Source organism: Panicum virgatum, chromosome 9K (genome assembly GCF_016808335.1).
Source record: "Panicum virgatum strain AP13 chromosome 9K, P.virgatum_v5, whole genome shotgun sequence".
NCBI classification, from domain to species: domain Eukaryota; kingdom Viridiplantae; phylum Streptophyta; class Magnoliopsida; order Poales; family Poaceae; genus Panicum; species Panicum virgatum.
In genome coordinates, this window is record NC_053144.1 from 26,455,621 (window position 1) to 26,470,733 (window position 15,113).

The 15,113-nt window shown below is 44.9% G+C and overlaps 1 protein-coding gene across 6 annotated transcripts; it reads left to right on the forward strand.

Moving 5' to 3' along the window:
* The first annotated feature begins 278 nt into the window (after window positions 1–278).
* Window positions 279–5,421, forward strand: LOC120651029 (BTB/POZ and MATH domain-containing protein 2-like). 6 transcript variants are annotated; one of them, XM_039928360.1, is made up of 4 exons: window positions 279–1,142; window positions 1,666–1,721; window positions 2,829–2,910; window positions 4,396–5,421. In XM_039928360.1, the coding sequence occupies exons 3-4, from the start codon at window positions 2,899–2,901 to the stop codon at window positions 5,155–5,157; spliced, it is 774 nt and encodes a 257-aa protein (XP_039784294.1). In that variant the 5' UTR covers window positions 279–1,142; window positions 1,666–1,721; window positions 2,829–2,898; the 3' UTR covers window positions 5,158–5,421. The 6 variants fall into 6 exon arrangements, with proteins under 6 accessions (XP_039784294.1, XP_039784291.1, XP_039784293.1 ...); XM_039928357.1 differs by adding an exon at window positions 1,269–1,336 and having other exon boundaries at window positions 280–1,142; window positions 1,666–2,910; XM_039928359.1 differs by having other exon boundaries at window positions 280–1,142; window positions 1,666–2,705; window positions 2,808–2,910.
* Window positions 5,422–15,113: the final 9,692 nt, after the last annotated feature.

A 15,113-nucleotide genomic window follows, 5' to 3' on the forward strand; every position in this document is an offset into this window, starting at 1 on the left:
TGGCAGGTAGCACGGCACGACCTAATATTTATGGCCGGTTTCTATACTTCTTCTATCTCACCTTCCCACCAAATATTATTACCATATAACATTTACCCCTCAAAACTCTAACTATCTGGTGGTTGGCGCCCCTCATTATTTTTTCGTCTGCCATCTTCTTTATATTATTTACGCACCGCTCCGGCCACAGCCACGCTATTCACGTCGGTAAAAAAAATTTACAGCGTTGGATGGTAAATCAACGTTCAGTATTCATCCCACCGTGTGGTGTTGAGAGAGTTCTACGTCTTTCCCGACGCCTCTGTCTCCTCTTACATCCAGCCCCGCCCGCGTCTTGACCTCCTCCGAGCGAATAGTGGAGGCGGCGGCGGCCACTACGGACGAAGATGGCGCCTGCGACGGCGAGGACGCGGCGGCAGAGCTCATCGGCTGGTTGCTAAATCCGGCTTGTGCAGCCTCCTCCATGGTGGCCGATTAGTGCGGCGTCCAAGCTGGCGCAACCCCTTCCAATCAAAGGGCGTCCTCCGTCGGGCCGCCTCTCCACTGCTACTCCTCGCCATTCGAGCCGTGGGTGAGCGCCGCCGTCCCACCGCCTTTCTCGCGCGCGCGCCGGCTCTACCCCCGCTTGGCCCCCTCGCCTCCCCGCCTCGCGCCGCCGCCGGCCTCGACGCGGTCGTCGCCGCGCATCGTCATCCTCGACAGAGCAGTAGCAGTCACCGGGGCTCCGCACTTCGCGTTCGCTCGACCTTGCCCCCAGCACGGACCTCCGCATCAGCGGGAGCGCCGAGGGGGAGGTCGACGAGCTTTGCCGAGGCGCCGCATCCAGATCCACGAGCGCTGGGCTGCCACGGCCGTAGCCATTGTGGCGTCCGTCGCAACTGCCCCGGCCAACCAGCGTCGTCGCGCAAGCGAGGCCGAGCTCTCCGACCTGGCATCCGCCACGCGCGGCGCCCGCGGCCTCCTTCTTGGTTGCGTTGCGGAAGAAGGCGTTGAAGGAGCAGGCCACGGCAAGGTCCCTGGACAGCTTCAGCTTGCTGATGGATCAGACGACGGGCGGGTCCGCCCGCTCCTCGTCGCCTCGCCACGGACGCCGGCGCCGGCCACCGAGTTCATCCCGTCGGCGTCGACGGACCACGCGGGAGGTCAGTTTCTCCTCCGTATTTCTTCCTTCTTTCATTCCTCTTTCTTGCCCCCAACATTCATGCGCATCGCTAGTACTATTTCCTCTGCTACTTGCTCTCCCTCTGCTCCTCTCCTTCTTCCTGCAGTGAAGACCGCAAACCTCTGTATCGAACGGCCCTGCAACCTCAACCTCATTCAACACAAGCTCTTCCAAGTACACATCTGTAGCGCCTATTCTTTTGCCCTCTCCACTTTTAATTTTGTTTAATCATAGAAGATGTGTTTCATCTCAACATAGCAGTGCTCCCAGCAGAGTTGGTATTCCCCTCTACCCTTCGTTTTTGTTATTCTCTTTCTTGAATCTATCTGTAGATACTGTTTTGTAGTAGGTGTTCTGGCCAACTCAAACATCTGAACTCTATCATAGCACACACTGATTGTGATACATAACATGTACTGGTATCAAACAAAAAATACTTCTCTCATGATTGCATGGTTCTCAATCTCACTGAATCTTTTTTTCGTGGATGCTTTTCTCGGCAGGGATTGCCTGAGCCTAAGCTGCAAGTGTTGAAATTTGACAGGAATCTGCTTAAAAGGTAAGAACGTAGCTTCGATATGTGATTTGATAGTACATATGCTGAATAAAAAAATCTGGCATGTAGCAGTCTGGTGGTGCCAAAATTACAGGAACACACATAGTATCCATACAATGTAGTGGCACTACGTGATAAATCCTTGGAACAAAAAATGTGCATTTGATGAAAGAATTCAAAGGGATAGATACAGTTGACAGATTGTGATGACATTGAAACAAAGCTTATGGATAACACAACATAAGCATTGTTCTGATATAATACATGACCATATCTGATAGATACAGTTGACAGATCGTGATGACATTGAAACAAAGCTTATGGATAACACAATATAAGCATTGTTCTGATATAGTACATGACCATATCTTTCTGTCTCACCCAGGCCTATATAAGCATTGTTCTGATGTATTATGGCATATATAGTATTTTCCTGGGAAGGTCAAGTACACCAAATAAGTTTCTTATATTTCTACCTCTCTTTCCAAACAACATTTCACTATTTTGGTTCAAGTTTGTTTTACCCAAATAAATTTCCTACTTTATGGGGCTACACGTCCTTTATCCACATTGTTATCCAGTGTTGTTCGCTACTTTCTTGGGTCCAAGTAATAGGATGTTTTGTGTGCATGCATGTGTGCCTTGAGTTTGAGTATTCTGCACGGGTTAACAGGAATATCTATTAAGACAGCACCTAGCATTTTTCGATTGATTTTCCCTTGTATTCACCTGTCAAATTTTATCGTGCCGTTGACGCATTCCTATAGCCATTTTTACTCTTCATGAGTACGTCATTGTCATAATGTCATTCTCCTGGTCACAATGGCTCGATTTTGCTAGCTACATCATAAGGCGGCATTGATACTTAAAATTATAACCTCTCTCTCTCTATTTTGTATCGATGCTATTCTGGACGAACATGATTCGAATGGTGAGGTATTGCTCTTTCTTTTGTGGGTCCAAGCTGCTGTCCCTAATTAAGTCCAGGCAAGATTTAAGTCCATAGTACCAATTTCATATTGACATTTCATGTTTCTCCATTATTGTGCGTAATGTATATTCTCAACAATCATCATTTAATTTTTACAGTCTATCTTATGGGATAAACAGGTGTACCGTGACACAATCAAGGCCATAATTCCAATTATATTTCACAGAATGGAAGCAACATGTTCTGCTCATGGCCAAACAGGTTAGTTCTCACAGGCACATAGCAAGCTTATCTTATACATTATATTTTTATGCATAACTGAATTTTGTGATAGTTTCTGCTGATCATGTCAATATCATATTGCGACCTTTTTTTGGCATTAGTATACTACTAGAATTTATCAACTGCTTTGTGACAGAATATAGTGCTATCCTTCCTAAAAGGTCAGATAATCATATACCTATTGAAAATGCTAACAGTTGTATTTTTGTTCCATTACCGAATATAATCGACCTCTTCTACGTGCCAATCACAGAGATTAGCAAATTTTAACTGACTTATGATCAGATCTTTTTTTTGGGCCATTTATGATCATAGTTTCAGTCATTCGCCTCTTATCTTTTCATTTGCAAACTCTTAAAATTACAACTGTGGGGATAATGCCTTTCCATATGTGAGGTTTGTAAAACCTATTTCAACAATGCTCTTTCAATGATACCATACTGTAAGATAAGTGGATCTTCACCAAACAACAATGCTAATAAGGTAATTTCTCTTTCCGATTGTTGTCTAGCTCATCCTCTAGCTGCTGCTATTCCAATAAAGTTCGATAGTAATAGTGTAGAACAAGAATAAACTTAATACCAGGTAAAGAAAAACACGTCAATTTTCGTTCAGATTATGAATCCTCATAAACATTCCCTCTTCATCGATTGTAGTATCATGCAAATTTGTAATATTTAGTTGCTTCAATAGATTAATTTATATGGCGTACTAAACCTCAGGTTAAGTGACAAATTTTGTACTAATAACATGCAGAATGTCATACTGAAATTTCTTTGGCAGATACAGCTTAGTCCCTCTTGTTTGTAATACCTGAAGAAGACTCCAACTTATCTCCTATTTCTATGTCTCTACTTATGTATGTTTACAAAACTATGAGCTTGTATATAACTAGATATCTACATCTGAACTCGCCGGCCTATGAAAATATTATTCATATTATTAAATTGTACTACCCTATCATTATCCTATTGTCTACATAAAATACAAACTGTTCTGCACAAATCATACCAATCTGCAATAATACTTACCATAAAAAAGCTTATTATCTCCCATATATCATGAAAAAGGAAAACGCTCAATGATAGCGCGCCAAGGGCGCGCGCAAAGTACTCGTCTTCTTTATCGATTCCTCTCCACAACATCAGCAGGTGTGGTGAGAGCGCGGGCGGCTATTGGCTCGGGCACCACACGGGGTGGCACGATATGAAATAGACCCATCGTGTTGTGCTTGGTCTCAGCTCGGGGGTGGCACGACACGGCCTGACTCACCACCACCGTGTACCGTACCTAGTCCGGTAACATCAAATCGTGCTTTTATCGGGTCTGTACCGGGCGGCCCGTTTAGCCATCTATAATTGAAACTGAAAATCATCTCAGTTTTCAGCCTTTTGTCATCCGTAACTGTTTTTATTCTACTAAAAAAAATCATCTATAAGTGCCAAGTTCAGTCTACTGGACCAGGATGGGAAGATGGTGCCATCCTACAGCTATACCACCCGACTAATCAATTTCTCTGAGAAGAGGAACTGGGGGTACAGCAAGTTCATCAAAAGGCAAGTCCTGGAGAAATCAGAGCATCTCAGGGATGATTCTTTCACCGTCAGGTTTGACGTAACTGTCATGAAGGATATCCATACCCAGGGCACACCGATCATTGTGGTGCCACCGTCAGACATGCACCGCCAGTTTGGTGACCTCCTGTTGAGCAAGGAGGGCGCAGATGTCAAATTCCGAGTCCGCAAGAAGACATTCTCCACGCACCGGTCAGTTCTTGCAGCACGGTCGCCAGTCTTCAAGAAGATGCTGCTTGGCCCGATGAAAGAGGGCACCACCACTAGTGCCATACCCATTGATGACATGGAGGCAGAAGTGTTTGGGGCTCTGCTTACTTTTATGTACACGGACGAATTACCCGATATGCAGGAGCAAGAGGAATCTGAAATGGTTCAGCATTTGCTTGTTGCAGCAGACAGGTATAATCTGGAGAGATTGAAGCTGATTTGTGAAGAGAAACTGTGCAAGCACATTGATACAGGCTCTGCAGCGACCATCTTGGCATTAGCAGAGCAGCACAACTGCCATGGGCTTAAGGAGGCATGCTTCGACTTCCTCGGCGCATCTACAGCTCTGAAAGCAATCATGGAAAATGATGGCTTCGAGTACTTAACAAAGAACTGCCCCAACATTCTGAAGGAGCTAGTATCCAAGGGTATTTCTGGTTGACTTGTGAGAAGCCAATGCATATCATCGGCGTGAATATGGGTTTCATTTATGGCAATCGCAATGGCGTGTAAAGCTTAGGCAAAGATTCTGCTGTTAAATATTAGTACTATTATAATTTATATGTAGTTGTCCTTAAGAGGGGTGTACCGTACTCCTTGGGCATCATGGAGAACTATTAGCTACATTACTTTCTCACATGCATCTTCCAGTTCATTGCAAGAAACTATGTGTTATAGAAGGTTCAGATGGTATTGATTGATTCAATTGGCTAGCATGCTGAACTAGCTGTTGTTGTTCTTTACAATGTGGGGGAGTCTGCTTACTTGGTGAAGTGCACATAGGGTTTACTAATGTGGGAGAGTCTGCTTACTAGCTGTTATTTTTCTTTACAATGTGGGAGAGTCTGCTTACTTGGTGAAGTGCACATAGGGTTTACTAATTGCTCATCATTGAACTGACAAAATGGCCTGTTACGTATAGCTTTTCGTTACCTGAATCTATTTTGTGCAGTAGTCCATGTTATTAGCTCATCTATAAACACCAAAAGTGTAACTCAATTAATCTTTATACCAAGGTCCAGGCATATATCTTCCTATTTCTTCTCCATCTCTGTTGCAGTTAATGTCCTGCCATATTGTTGCTATGTTAGTTAAGAGTTTCTCTTCCTATCAATGAGTTGTAAGATTGTTTATCATGTTATCCTTTTTTAGAATTAGCTACATGTTTGAAGGACAAAGTAACAAAATCATCTAAACCAGCAGTGCTTACATTTAGTCAAAGAATACCATAACATATAATAAGTTTATATCATAATTAATTTATAAATGTGGCACATGCACCTAAATATTTTTAGCTTGAAACTTACATATCTAGTAATGATTAATGTGCTCGTCAGATGATTGGTCCATTTTGGATGGCATTATCAGAAATAATGTAGCTTGTATTTTGAAATAGAGCATTGCACAACATATTGTAACTGAATTTTTTTTTGAACTGAAACTGTGGGGGAGATCCCACTTACAAAGCAGCAAAAGAAAGGGGGGGGGGGACTTATTGTAACTGAAACTTGAAAGCATAAGCAACATCTGCATGTCTAATGACCCAGTAAACAAATCCTCAACATTGTTTGTTTCTATGCTTCTTTACTCAACCACAATTTTATTTGCACTGCTATTGTATATGTAGCAAACTTCTTTGCACATTTACTATGGCATCAAAAATTTGAACATAATGTTTTATATTCACTGGAAGATCAAATGACAGTCTTGTTCTAATTTTAGTCCCACCATGGATCAACAAATTTTGTGGAGGGTCTCATGCTTCTTATTCAGTACAAAGTGACACATTCTCCGGTTGCATACATTTGGCTGGATAGCAGAGTAAGGTCCTGTTTTCAGTTTTGGCGGCATTTCTTTCACATCCCCAGAACACATAAAAAGTCAAATTTGAACTAACCCCATGAATCTCCAAATCAAACTGCGGTGGTACGGTTTTATGCTACAAGTTATCATATCCGAAATTTTCATTCCTCCTTATTCATTAAACTTTTGGTGGTTATTGTCCTGTATCTAGATTTTGCTTTTAGTCAATGAGATTTACACTCCTCGATACATAAACAAGAATCAGATTTAGTTTTGCTTTTTGCGAGGATCACCAAGAATCTGATTCCTGCCACCTTATTTTCTTGCTTACCTTTTTGTTGTGCACTGGTCTTCAATCAATCTGGTGGTTTCCATGGGGTTCATGGGGGAAAGGGTACATAAGGGGATCGAGCACTTCGTTTTTAGTTTCGTTGGGTCGAATAAATTCTTGAGCATGTAGGCAGATGAATATTATGCTTTCATGTTATTTGGATGCTTAAATGGTCAATGTAGAGAATCGGCAAACACCACACACCCTAGGAGGGAGGGGGGGGTGACCTTTTATTATATAGGCCGTATAGGCTTGGGTTACAAGAAGCACAATACAAACTCTATATATCTAACACCCGCCCGCAGTCGCAGGGGTAGCCTGACGGACTCCAAGACTGGACCTAAAATTAGTAAACAACTGTACAGGAAGACCCTTAGTCATGATGTCAGCAAACTGATGTGAAGATGGCACATGAAGAACCCGAATTTGTCCCATAGCCACCTTCTCGCGGACGAAGTGAATGTCAATCTCGATGTGCTTCGTTCGTCGATGATGAACAGGATTGGCTGTCATATAAACAGCACTGACATTGTCACAATAGACGAGTGTAGCCTTCGAGAGGGGTATATGAAGCTCCTGAAGTAACTGTCGCAGCCAGCAACACTTAGCCACAGCATGTGCAACAGCCCTGTACTCAACCTCAGCACTAGAATGAGATATTGTCGTCTGTCTTTTGGATGACCATGAAACCAGAGTGTCACCAAGAAAAACACCGTATCCTGAAGTAGATCGCCTGGAGTCAGGACAGCCAGCCCAATCTGCATCTGTGTAGGCTGTAAGTGAATCGACCGGTCCAGTGCTGATGTGAAGGCCAGATGACAGCGTGCCCTTCACATACCGTAGGATACACTTTCACAAGCGCTAGATGAGGCTCGCGAGGATCATGCATAAATAGACAGACTTGCTGAACATCATATGCAAGATCAGAACGAGTAAGAGTGAGATACTGTAAGGCTCCAGCCAAACTCCTGTACTCAGAGGGATCAGCAACTAGTGCACCATCTGTAGCTGAGAGTTTTGCCTTGGTGTCCACTGGCGTCGTCGTAGAGTGACACTCACTCATACCAGCTCGCTGAAGGAGATCCAAAGCATACTGACACTGAGATAGGAACAGGCCATCTGAAGAATGGGTAACTGATATCTCCAAGAAGTGATGAAGAGCCCCAAGATCTGTCATAGCAAACTCCGTATGAAGACGACCAATAATGTCATGAAGCAGACAGGTGGATGAGGCAGTCAACACAATATCATCCATGTACAGTAAGTAACAGATAGGCAATGTGAGCGCCATCCTTGTAGACGAACAAGGACGTGTCAGAAACCGAGGCAACAAATCCAATCTATTTGATGTATGTGGCAAACCGTTGGTACCAAACACGAGGAGCCTGCTTCAGGCCATAAAGCGACTTCTGCAGAAGGCAAACATGATCAGGAAGGGCTGGATCAACAAAACCTAGAGGCTACTGGCAGTAGACTGTCTCATCAAGATGACCATGAAGAAAAACATTCTTGACATCCAGCTGATGAATAGGCCAATGACGAGAGGCTGCAATACTCAAAACTGTCCGGATTGTTCCTGGTTTAACAACTGGACTGAAAGTCTCATCATAGTCAATACCATACTGCTGAGAAAATCCCCGAACCACCCAACGAGCTTTGTGACGAGCAAGAGAACTATCAGAATGATACTTATGTTTGAAAATCCACTTTCCTGTCACGACATTAGCACTAGGAGGCCGAGGAACAAGACGCCAAGTACCATTGTCAATCAAGGCCTGAAACTCATCTGCCATAGCTGCTCGCCAATTAGGATCAGCAAGCGTACTGCGGTAATTGCTCGGAACAGGGGAGGCAACGACATGATCAGCAGACAAGTTTCGATAATTGATAGGCTGTATGGTACCAGACTGAAGCCGAGTCAACCGCCGTAGAGTAGGCGGTGGTGAAGGGCCGCGCATCGGCTGAGGAGAAGTCGCAGGGGGCTGAAGTCCAGCTACTGTAACACCGTGCCGTCGAACAGGAAGGGGACCGTTGACAGGACGACGGTTGTAGATAGCGCCGAAACGACCAGCCCGAGCCGCAGGCCCTGCAGGCGCTGGCGCTGCAGCAGGAGCTGCAGCCGAAGGTCCCGCAGGCTCGTGTGCAGCCTACATAGGGGCGCCAACAGGAGGAAGCCCGCCCGTAGTCGAAGCAGGTCCGGACGGGGTCACGAGACCACGCCGCCCGGACTAGTAGTAGGGAGCGGGTGCTCAACATCCATGGAGGATGGAGCTGCCGCTGGAGCTGAGGGCGGACGCTCAACACGAGGAGCTAGCTTGTGTGGGGAGGTAGCCTTCAGGTTTGGGTAGCAAAGGCACCCGAAGATGCGTAAATGATCGTAGGAGGGAGAAGTACGAAGGAGGCGCGTGTACGGGACTTCACCACCAACAGATGATGAAGGACAGCGGTTTAGCAAATATGTGGCTACTGCAAGGGCCTCAGCCCAGTAGGAGGGTGCATGGATGCATGAATGAGCAGTGTGCGCATGGAGTTATTAAGAGTACTAAGGACACGCTCGGCCTTGCCATTCTGGGGTGAGGTGTAAGGGCACAAGAGTCGAAACAAGATCCCATGAGCTGCTAGGTGAGTTATGGTGGACTTGTTGACAAACTCAGTTCCATTATCAGCCTGAAAGTACTTAATAGGAAGGCCAAACTGTGTATGAGTGTAGGCAATGAAATCAACTAAATGACCATGCACATCGGACTTTCGATGGAGAGGGAAAGTCCAGCAAAAGTGAGAGAAATCATCCAGCAAAACCAAATAATACGAGTAGCCTGATATGCTAGGAACGGAAGACGTCCAAACATCACAATGAACTATCTCAAAAGGAGAAACAGTGTGTGAAGTAGAAGTAGCAAAAGGAAGACGAGCATGTTTGCCAAGCTGACTGGCATGACAAAGCGTGCTGTCTAATTTATTACAAGCTATGGAATGACTGTTCTAAGGCTAACAATGGCAGTATTAATGCTCACTAACGACCATTTCTGAGCGTCAATATTGCCATAATAAATGGACGGACTTGCATTTATTACACTCATGCCACTAATAAATCACTGAATTCTACATGTCCCTCTAAATTTCTATGAGTGTAGGTTTTAGCTGAAAATGGAGAGCAATCATACTTTTTTGGCCAAGGAGCAAACACCGACTAATCAGACATCGCCACACATGGATCAAAAGCCCACCAAAGAAGAAAACTAGCAAGAACGAAGCCAAGCCACACACCAGTGACAAGTGGGCCCCGAGAGCAGCCCATGGGACAAAGGAGAAGGTCGGTGGGCCCACTAGGAGGCCGGCCGACCCACCAGGTCGGCCGACCTGCCCATGGGCCCCACCGCCTTAAGTTTTTGATGCGGCAGCTCCTCATTGGATGATGAAGTCGGTTCAAGAGGTTCCATGCACAATTTCTGGCTGTGGAGAAGGTGGCTCCCCTCTATATATATATGAGGGGAGGGGCTCCATTTCAAGTATCACACAATCACCCAAGCAATTCCAATCCAAGAAGAGATGTAGTTCATCTCCACTTGTAAAGGTCTTAGGACTAGAGGAGTTCGGGTTCGAGTTGTAGTTCGAGGTCTTAGAGTCTTCATGGAGAGTCCGGTATGTCTTTTACATTCTCTTTATGTAATTCTCTGAGTTTATACTAGATGCTTATTTATTTATTCAGTACTTTGGTCCATATGCTCTTGTGTGTATGTGATCTTTCTTGTGAGTTATGATTGTCTTGAGTGATTCATATGCATAGACTAGTTCGTGTATCATGGCTTTGTTTCATCTACCTTCATTGGGCGCTCTAAAACTAATGCAGCGGATAGACAAGGGTGTCCTTGCACAAGGCTAGAGTGGTGCTCGTTAGCGCAGGCGTGGTGCCTGGGTTGATGACCACGTTTGAATACGACTCTATCCCACGGTTTGTAGAGGTAGCCGGCAGGTGGTGACAGCCCTGTCCGAGCCTGAGTAATCCTCCACGTTCGGGTAGAGGACTAGGAGGTACATAAAGCGTCGAATGATCAGGCTCCTCCTGTTCATCTGGATGCGGTCTCCCTAGTCCATTGATCTGGCTGTTCCTTTGCTTATGAATGACTCAGTTCGGTTTGCTCATGAGAGTACAATAGATTATGGCTCTCGCTATCCTTGACCTTGCTCTTCCCTCTCTGATGTCCTAGGCATATTATCTAGTTGTGCTTGTGTGTTCACTACCCCCTTTACCATGAATTTTATTTCCCTGTTTGGATCATTGACATTAATCCATAATGGTTCCTTCTAACTTAACTAAATTCCATACACCACCGCCTTCCCTGCGGAAATATAAATGACACCCCGGGTTACTCTCGGATAAAATACTACGGCGGTACTCCGTGCGCTTGCGGATTTATTCGTGGCTCATGAATTACCTGCCACCCCATTGATGTCTGCGGACGCCATCGCTGATTCCCAGTGGTGACGTTGGTAGGCGTCAATAAGCATTTTTGGCGCCGTTGCTAGGGAAGGCATAGGCTAAAGAATTTATTTAAGTATGAAAAATCTCTATGGTTAGTGGCCAGTGATCTGGCAGGACAACCATGCTATCTTCTTTTTGTGTGAAGATAGGGGTAGTCTTCGATCAATTTTAATTCGCTAAATCAATTTCATGACGAATCCGAGTCGACTTCAAGACAAGCGTGATTTGGCACTCTTGACTTTGAGAAGTCAACACTTCGGCAATTGAATTGATCATGATTGCATCCAACCTTGGAAAAGGCTCGAATTCTCCGTTTGAAGAAGTGCTCTATTGCCGTTGGCTGATCACCAACAACAATAAACACTGCATCAACCGAGAAAGCGACCACATCATGATGCAATCCAGGTAAGTAATTTCTAACACTTCAGGGCAGTACCACGGGATGATATGTATCATGAGAAGTTCAACCCGATCAAAAGAGGACCAAATGATAATCCCGAGTACCCCAGACACCACATCAAGGTACGAATTTTTTCCGATACTTTCTATGAAGCGGTGTCACACTTTGGAATTATTTCATCAAGCTAATCAAGGTTGACGGAATAAAATGTCTCCTTCAAAAGACTCTAAATTTTGAGCCCTTGCCGACAGGTAAATCGGTAGTTATCTCATGTTTGATTTCAATCATTGCATGTTTGAATTTCCCCTCATTTCCATTTGATTCTTGCATGAGCATTGCATCTTTTGCATGAAAATCCTTGCATATTTTGTTTTCCCATTGCTTGCATTATAAACCCCCATAAATCTTGGAATTAGACAAGTGCCCAAGGAGCAATTTTGGAAGAAAATGGCAGCCACAAAAGTTTGGAGTGTAGTGCATGCATGAACTTGGATGATTTACATGTCCAAGTGCATTTGGGGCCACTCCTAGGCCTGCACCGGCCTACCCCTGCACCAATTCACTCATTTTTGGACCATGTGGTAGTCATTATGCATCACTAAAAAAGGAGGAAGAAATTGGGGCCAGCCACAGGTCAGCCGACCCCCTTGGTCGGCCGAGCCAGGGGTGGCGCCCCTCTATTTAACCCAGTGCACAGAGAGCCAATGGTGCTCCCTCTGCCCGAGTTCCACCAGTTCCACTTCATGTTCTTCCTTCCTCTGCTCTCTTTGCTCTGGTTTCTCTCCAAGTTCATATGAAAAAGAAGAAAAAGATTTCCCTCTTTTGCATTCTCATTTGCATCTCATTTGCATTTCGTGTTTACCTTCTTCTCTTTGCAAGAACGTGTTTGTGGTGGTACTACTACCCCGCAAGAACGGTTTTGTGGTGCGTTATCGCCCACAAGAACAATTTTGTGGAGTGTTATCACCCACAAGAATGATTTTTGTGAGAGGCAACCATGCCCCACAAGGACTACTAACTCTCGGACAGCTGACTTGATTTTCACTAACTCTCACATAATCCTTCCGAGTGTTTGGTTTGTTTGTTTGCTGCAATGTCTTTCAGGAACATCGAAAGGAAGGTGTCGGGAGCAATCAAGAAGGTGACCGGGTCGAGCTCAAGCCGATCAAGCTCACATCACTCAGCCACTCCTATGCCGAGCTATACTCATCAAGATGTGCAGGCCGAGTCTCAAGCGCCAGAAGAGCAGCCAGCACAAACAATAAGAAGAGGAGGCGCCTGATGACTCTCACCTCGACATTCGAGGGGAGCGAGAACTCCAAGCTTACAACATCCTGAAGGCTCGGACCTTCGGTCATACATGGGAGTTCGATGAGGACCTGCTGGAAAAGACAGGTATGAATGCTGAATTTGTGAGTGTTTGGAAAGCCGTGGGTTGGTCTTCATTTGCTGAAATTTTCGAGTTGGGCTCGAGAGATTTGACCATTCAGTTTCTCTGCACTCTTGTGGAAACAAACAACGGGATTTCATTCCGATTCTTCGGGGAGGAATTTTCTTTATCTTGGAAAGAGTTGAGTACTGTTTTGGGTTTTCACCATAAGTGTAGTCTTGATCTTGAGCAAGCAACTAAGGGCTATCACCGAGAAAGTTTTTGGCACACCATCTCTGGGTTAAACGCGTACACGCATCCCCGTTACAATGATATTCAGCATCCGACTTTACGTTTGATGCATAAATGGGTTGCTCTCACGTGTTTTCCCAGAGATGATGTTCGGACCGTTCGTATGGACGAACTTCGTATTCTTTATGCCATGGTGAACAAAATAAAAATTGCCCCTGTGCAAGAAATGGTTCGCCAATGGCTTGGAAATTTTCGAATGACCGGACCAGTTGAGTGCACTTCTTTGGTCACTAGAATTGCCACAAGTTTGGGTGTGTTGAATTGGGCTCGATTTTCTTTTATCACTACACCACGCTCATCGATTGATTTGGCTTATTTAGTTCGAGGACACACTCTGAAAAGTGCTCCAGACGGCTCTATTATTTTCTTCTTTCCCGGCTATGTAAATGAGATCCCACTTTCTAACCCGGGACTTCATTTATACAAAAGCCATGGTTATACTTTTGAGTTGCAGCCCGTCGAAGCACCTCGCAGGAGTAGTGTGTCGGGAAGGATGACCAGAAGTAGGTCCCGGAATGCTGTGATGGATATGCCGCCACCACAACCACAAGCTTTTTGTGGTTATGCAGGATATGCACCCACTGCTGGGGCAGCTGGGCCCTCATCCGGACAGCAGTCCAGTTGGGACCGATATATCCTGCAACCCGAAGCTGGAGGTTCATCATGTCAAAGCGCAGGTAGCTCTGAGTGGGATCAACCCGCACGAACGAACTGGGCATACGCCAGTGGTTCTAGTTCGAGCGGAGCACCCCCACTCTTTGCTGCCCGACGCTCATTTTCAGCCCGAGGATCGCGACCTCTCTCAGGGGATACACGACATCAACATCCGAGTCGGCGACTTCGATGATAGGACGCAGCAGACCCACGGAGTTCTCACACAACATGTTCAAGACACCTCAAGTTATCACGCGCAGCAACAAACGAACCATGAAGCCACCATGGAGATGCTGCGAAAGCAACATGAAGAAGCTCTAGCTTTCTACCGGTATCATGGCTACTACCCTCCACCCGGTCAGTAAGTCCGCTTGGGGGGAAGGAGTTCCCAAAGGTAACATGTATCTTGCATTTGCATATTTCCCTTTTCATCATCTTGCATTGCATGCTAAAAAAAAAGTCGAGTCGTTTATCTTTATTTTTCTTTAAGTATCATTTGCTTTGTTTCCTCATGAGCGGTAAGAATGCCTAAGTTCTCCAGTTGAAATGATGAACAATTGCTCTGTTTTAATTTCCTTGTCATGCATAGTTTACAACTCATATTCTCCGAGAACTAAGTTCGTTGGTCTCAAAAAGTTCATCCTAAACCTGAAATTTTGTGGGTTACGAGTGCATGATCTGAATCTAAGCTGTTGAGAAATATGATATGATGGATTAGAGCTGCTACAAACTTGTTCTGAGCAAAATTTTATGTCCGGATCTTTTTTTTGAAAGGTACAAAAATAAAAAGTTCCTCGATGATGAGAAATACCTACTAGAGCCACATGCATGAAGCCTACAAAGACACAATCTTTTTTACATGCTGCTTATATCTTTTTGAGCTTTGTCAAATTTTGTGACCCTTGTGAGTTTCTTTTCATACTCTCATGATCGAGAATCACGTACACACCACCTCCACATGCTAAAACTTCCACACTGGAAGGATAGCATTTTCATACCATCCATTCATTCATATCCTCTTTTATGTCCCATACTCCATAAAGTCT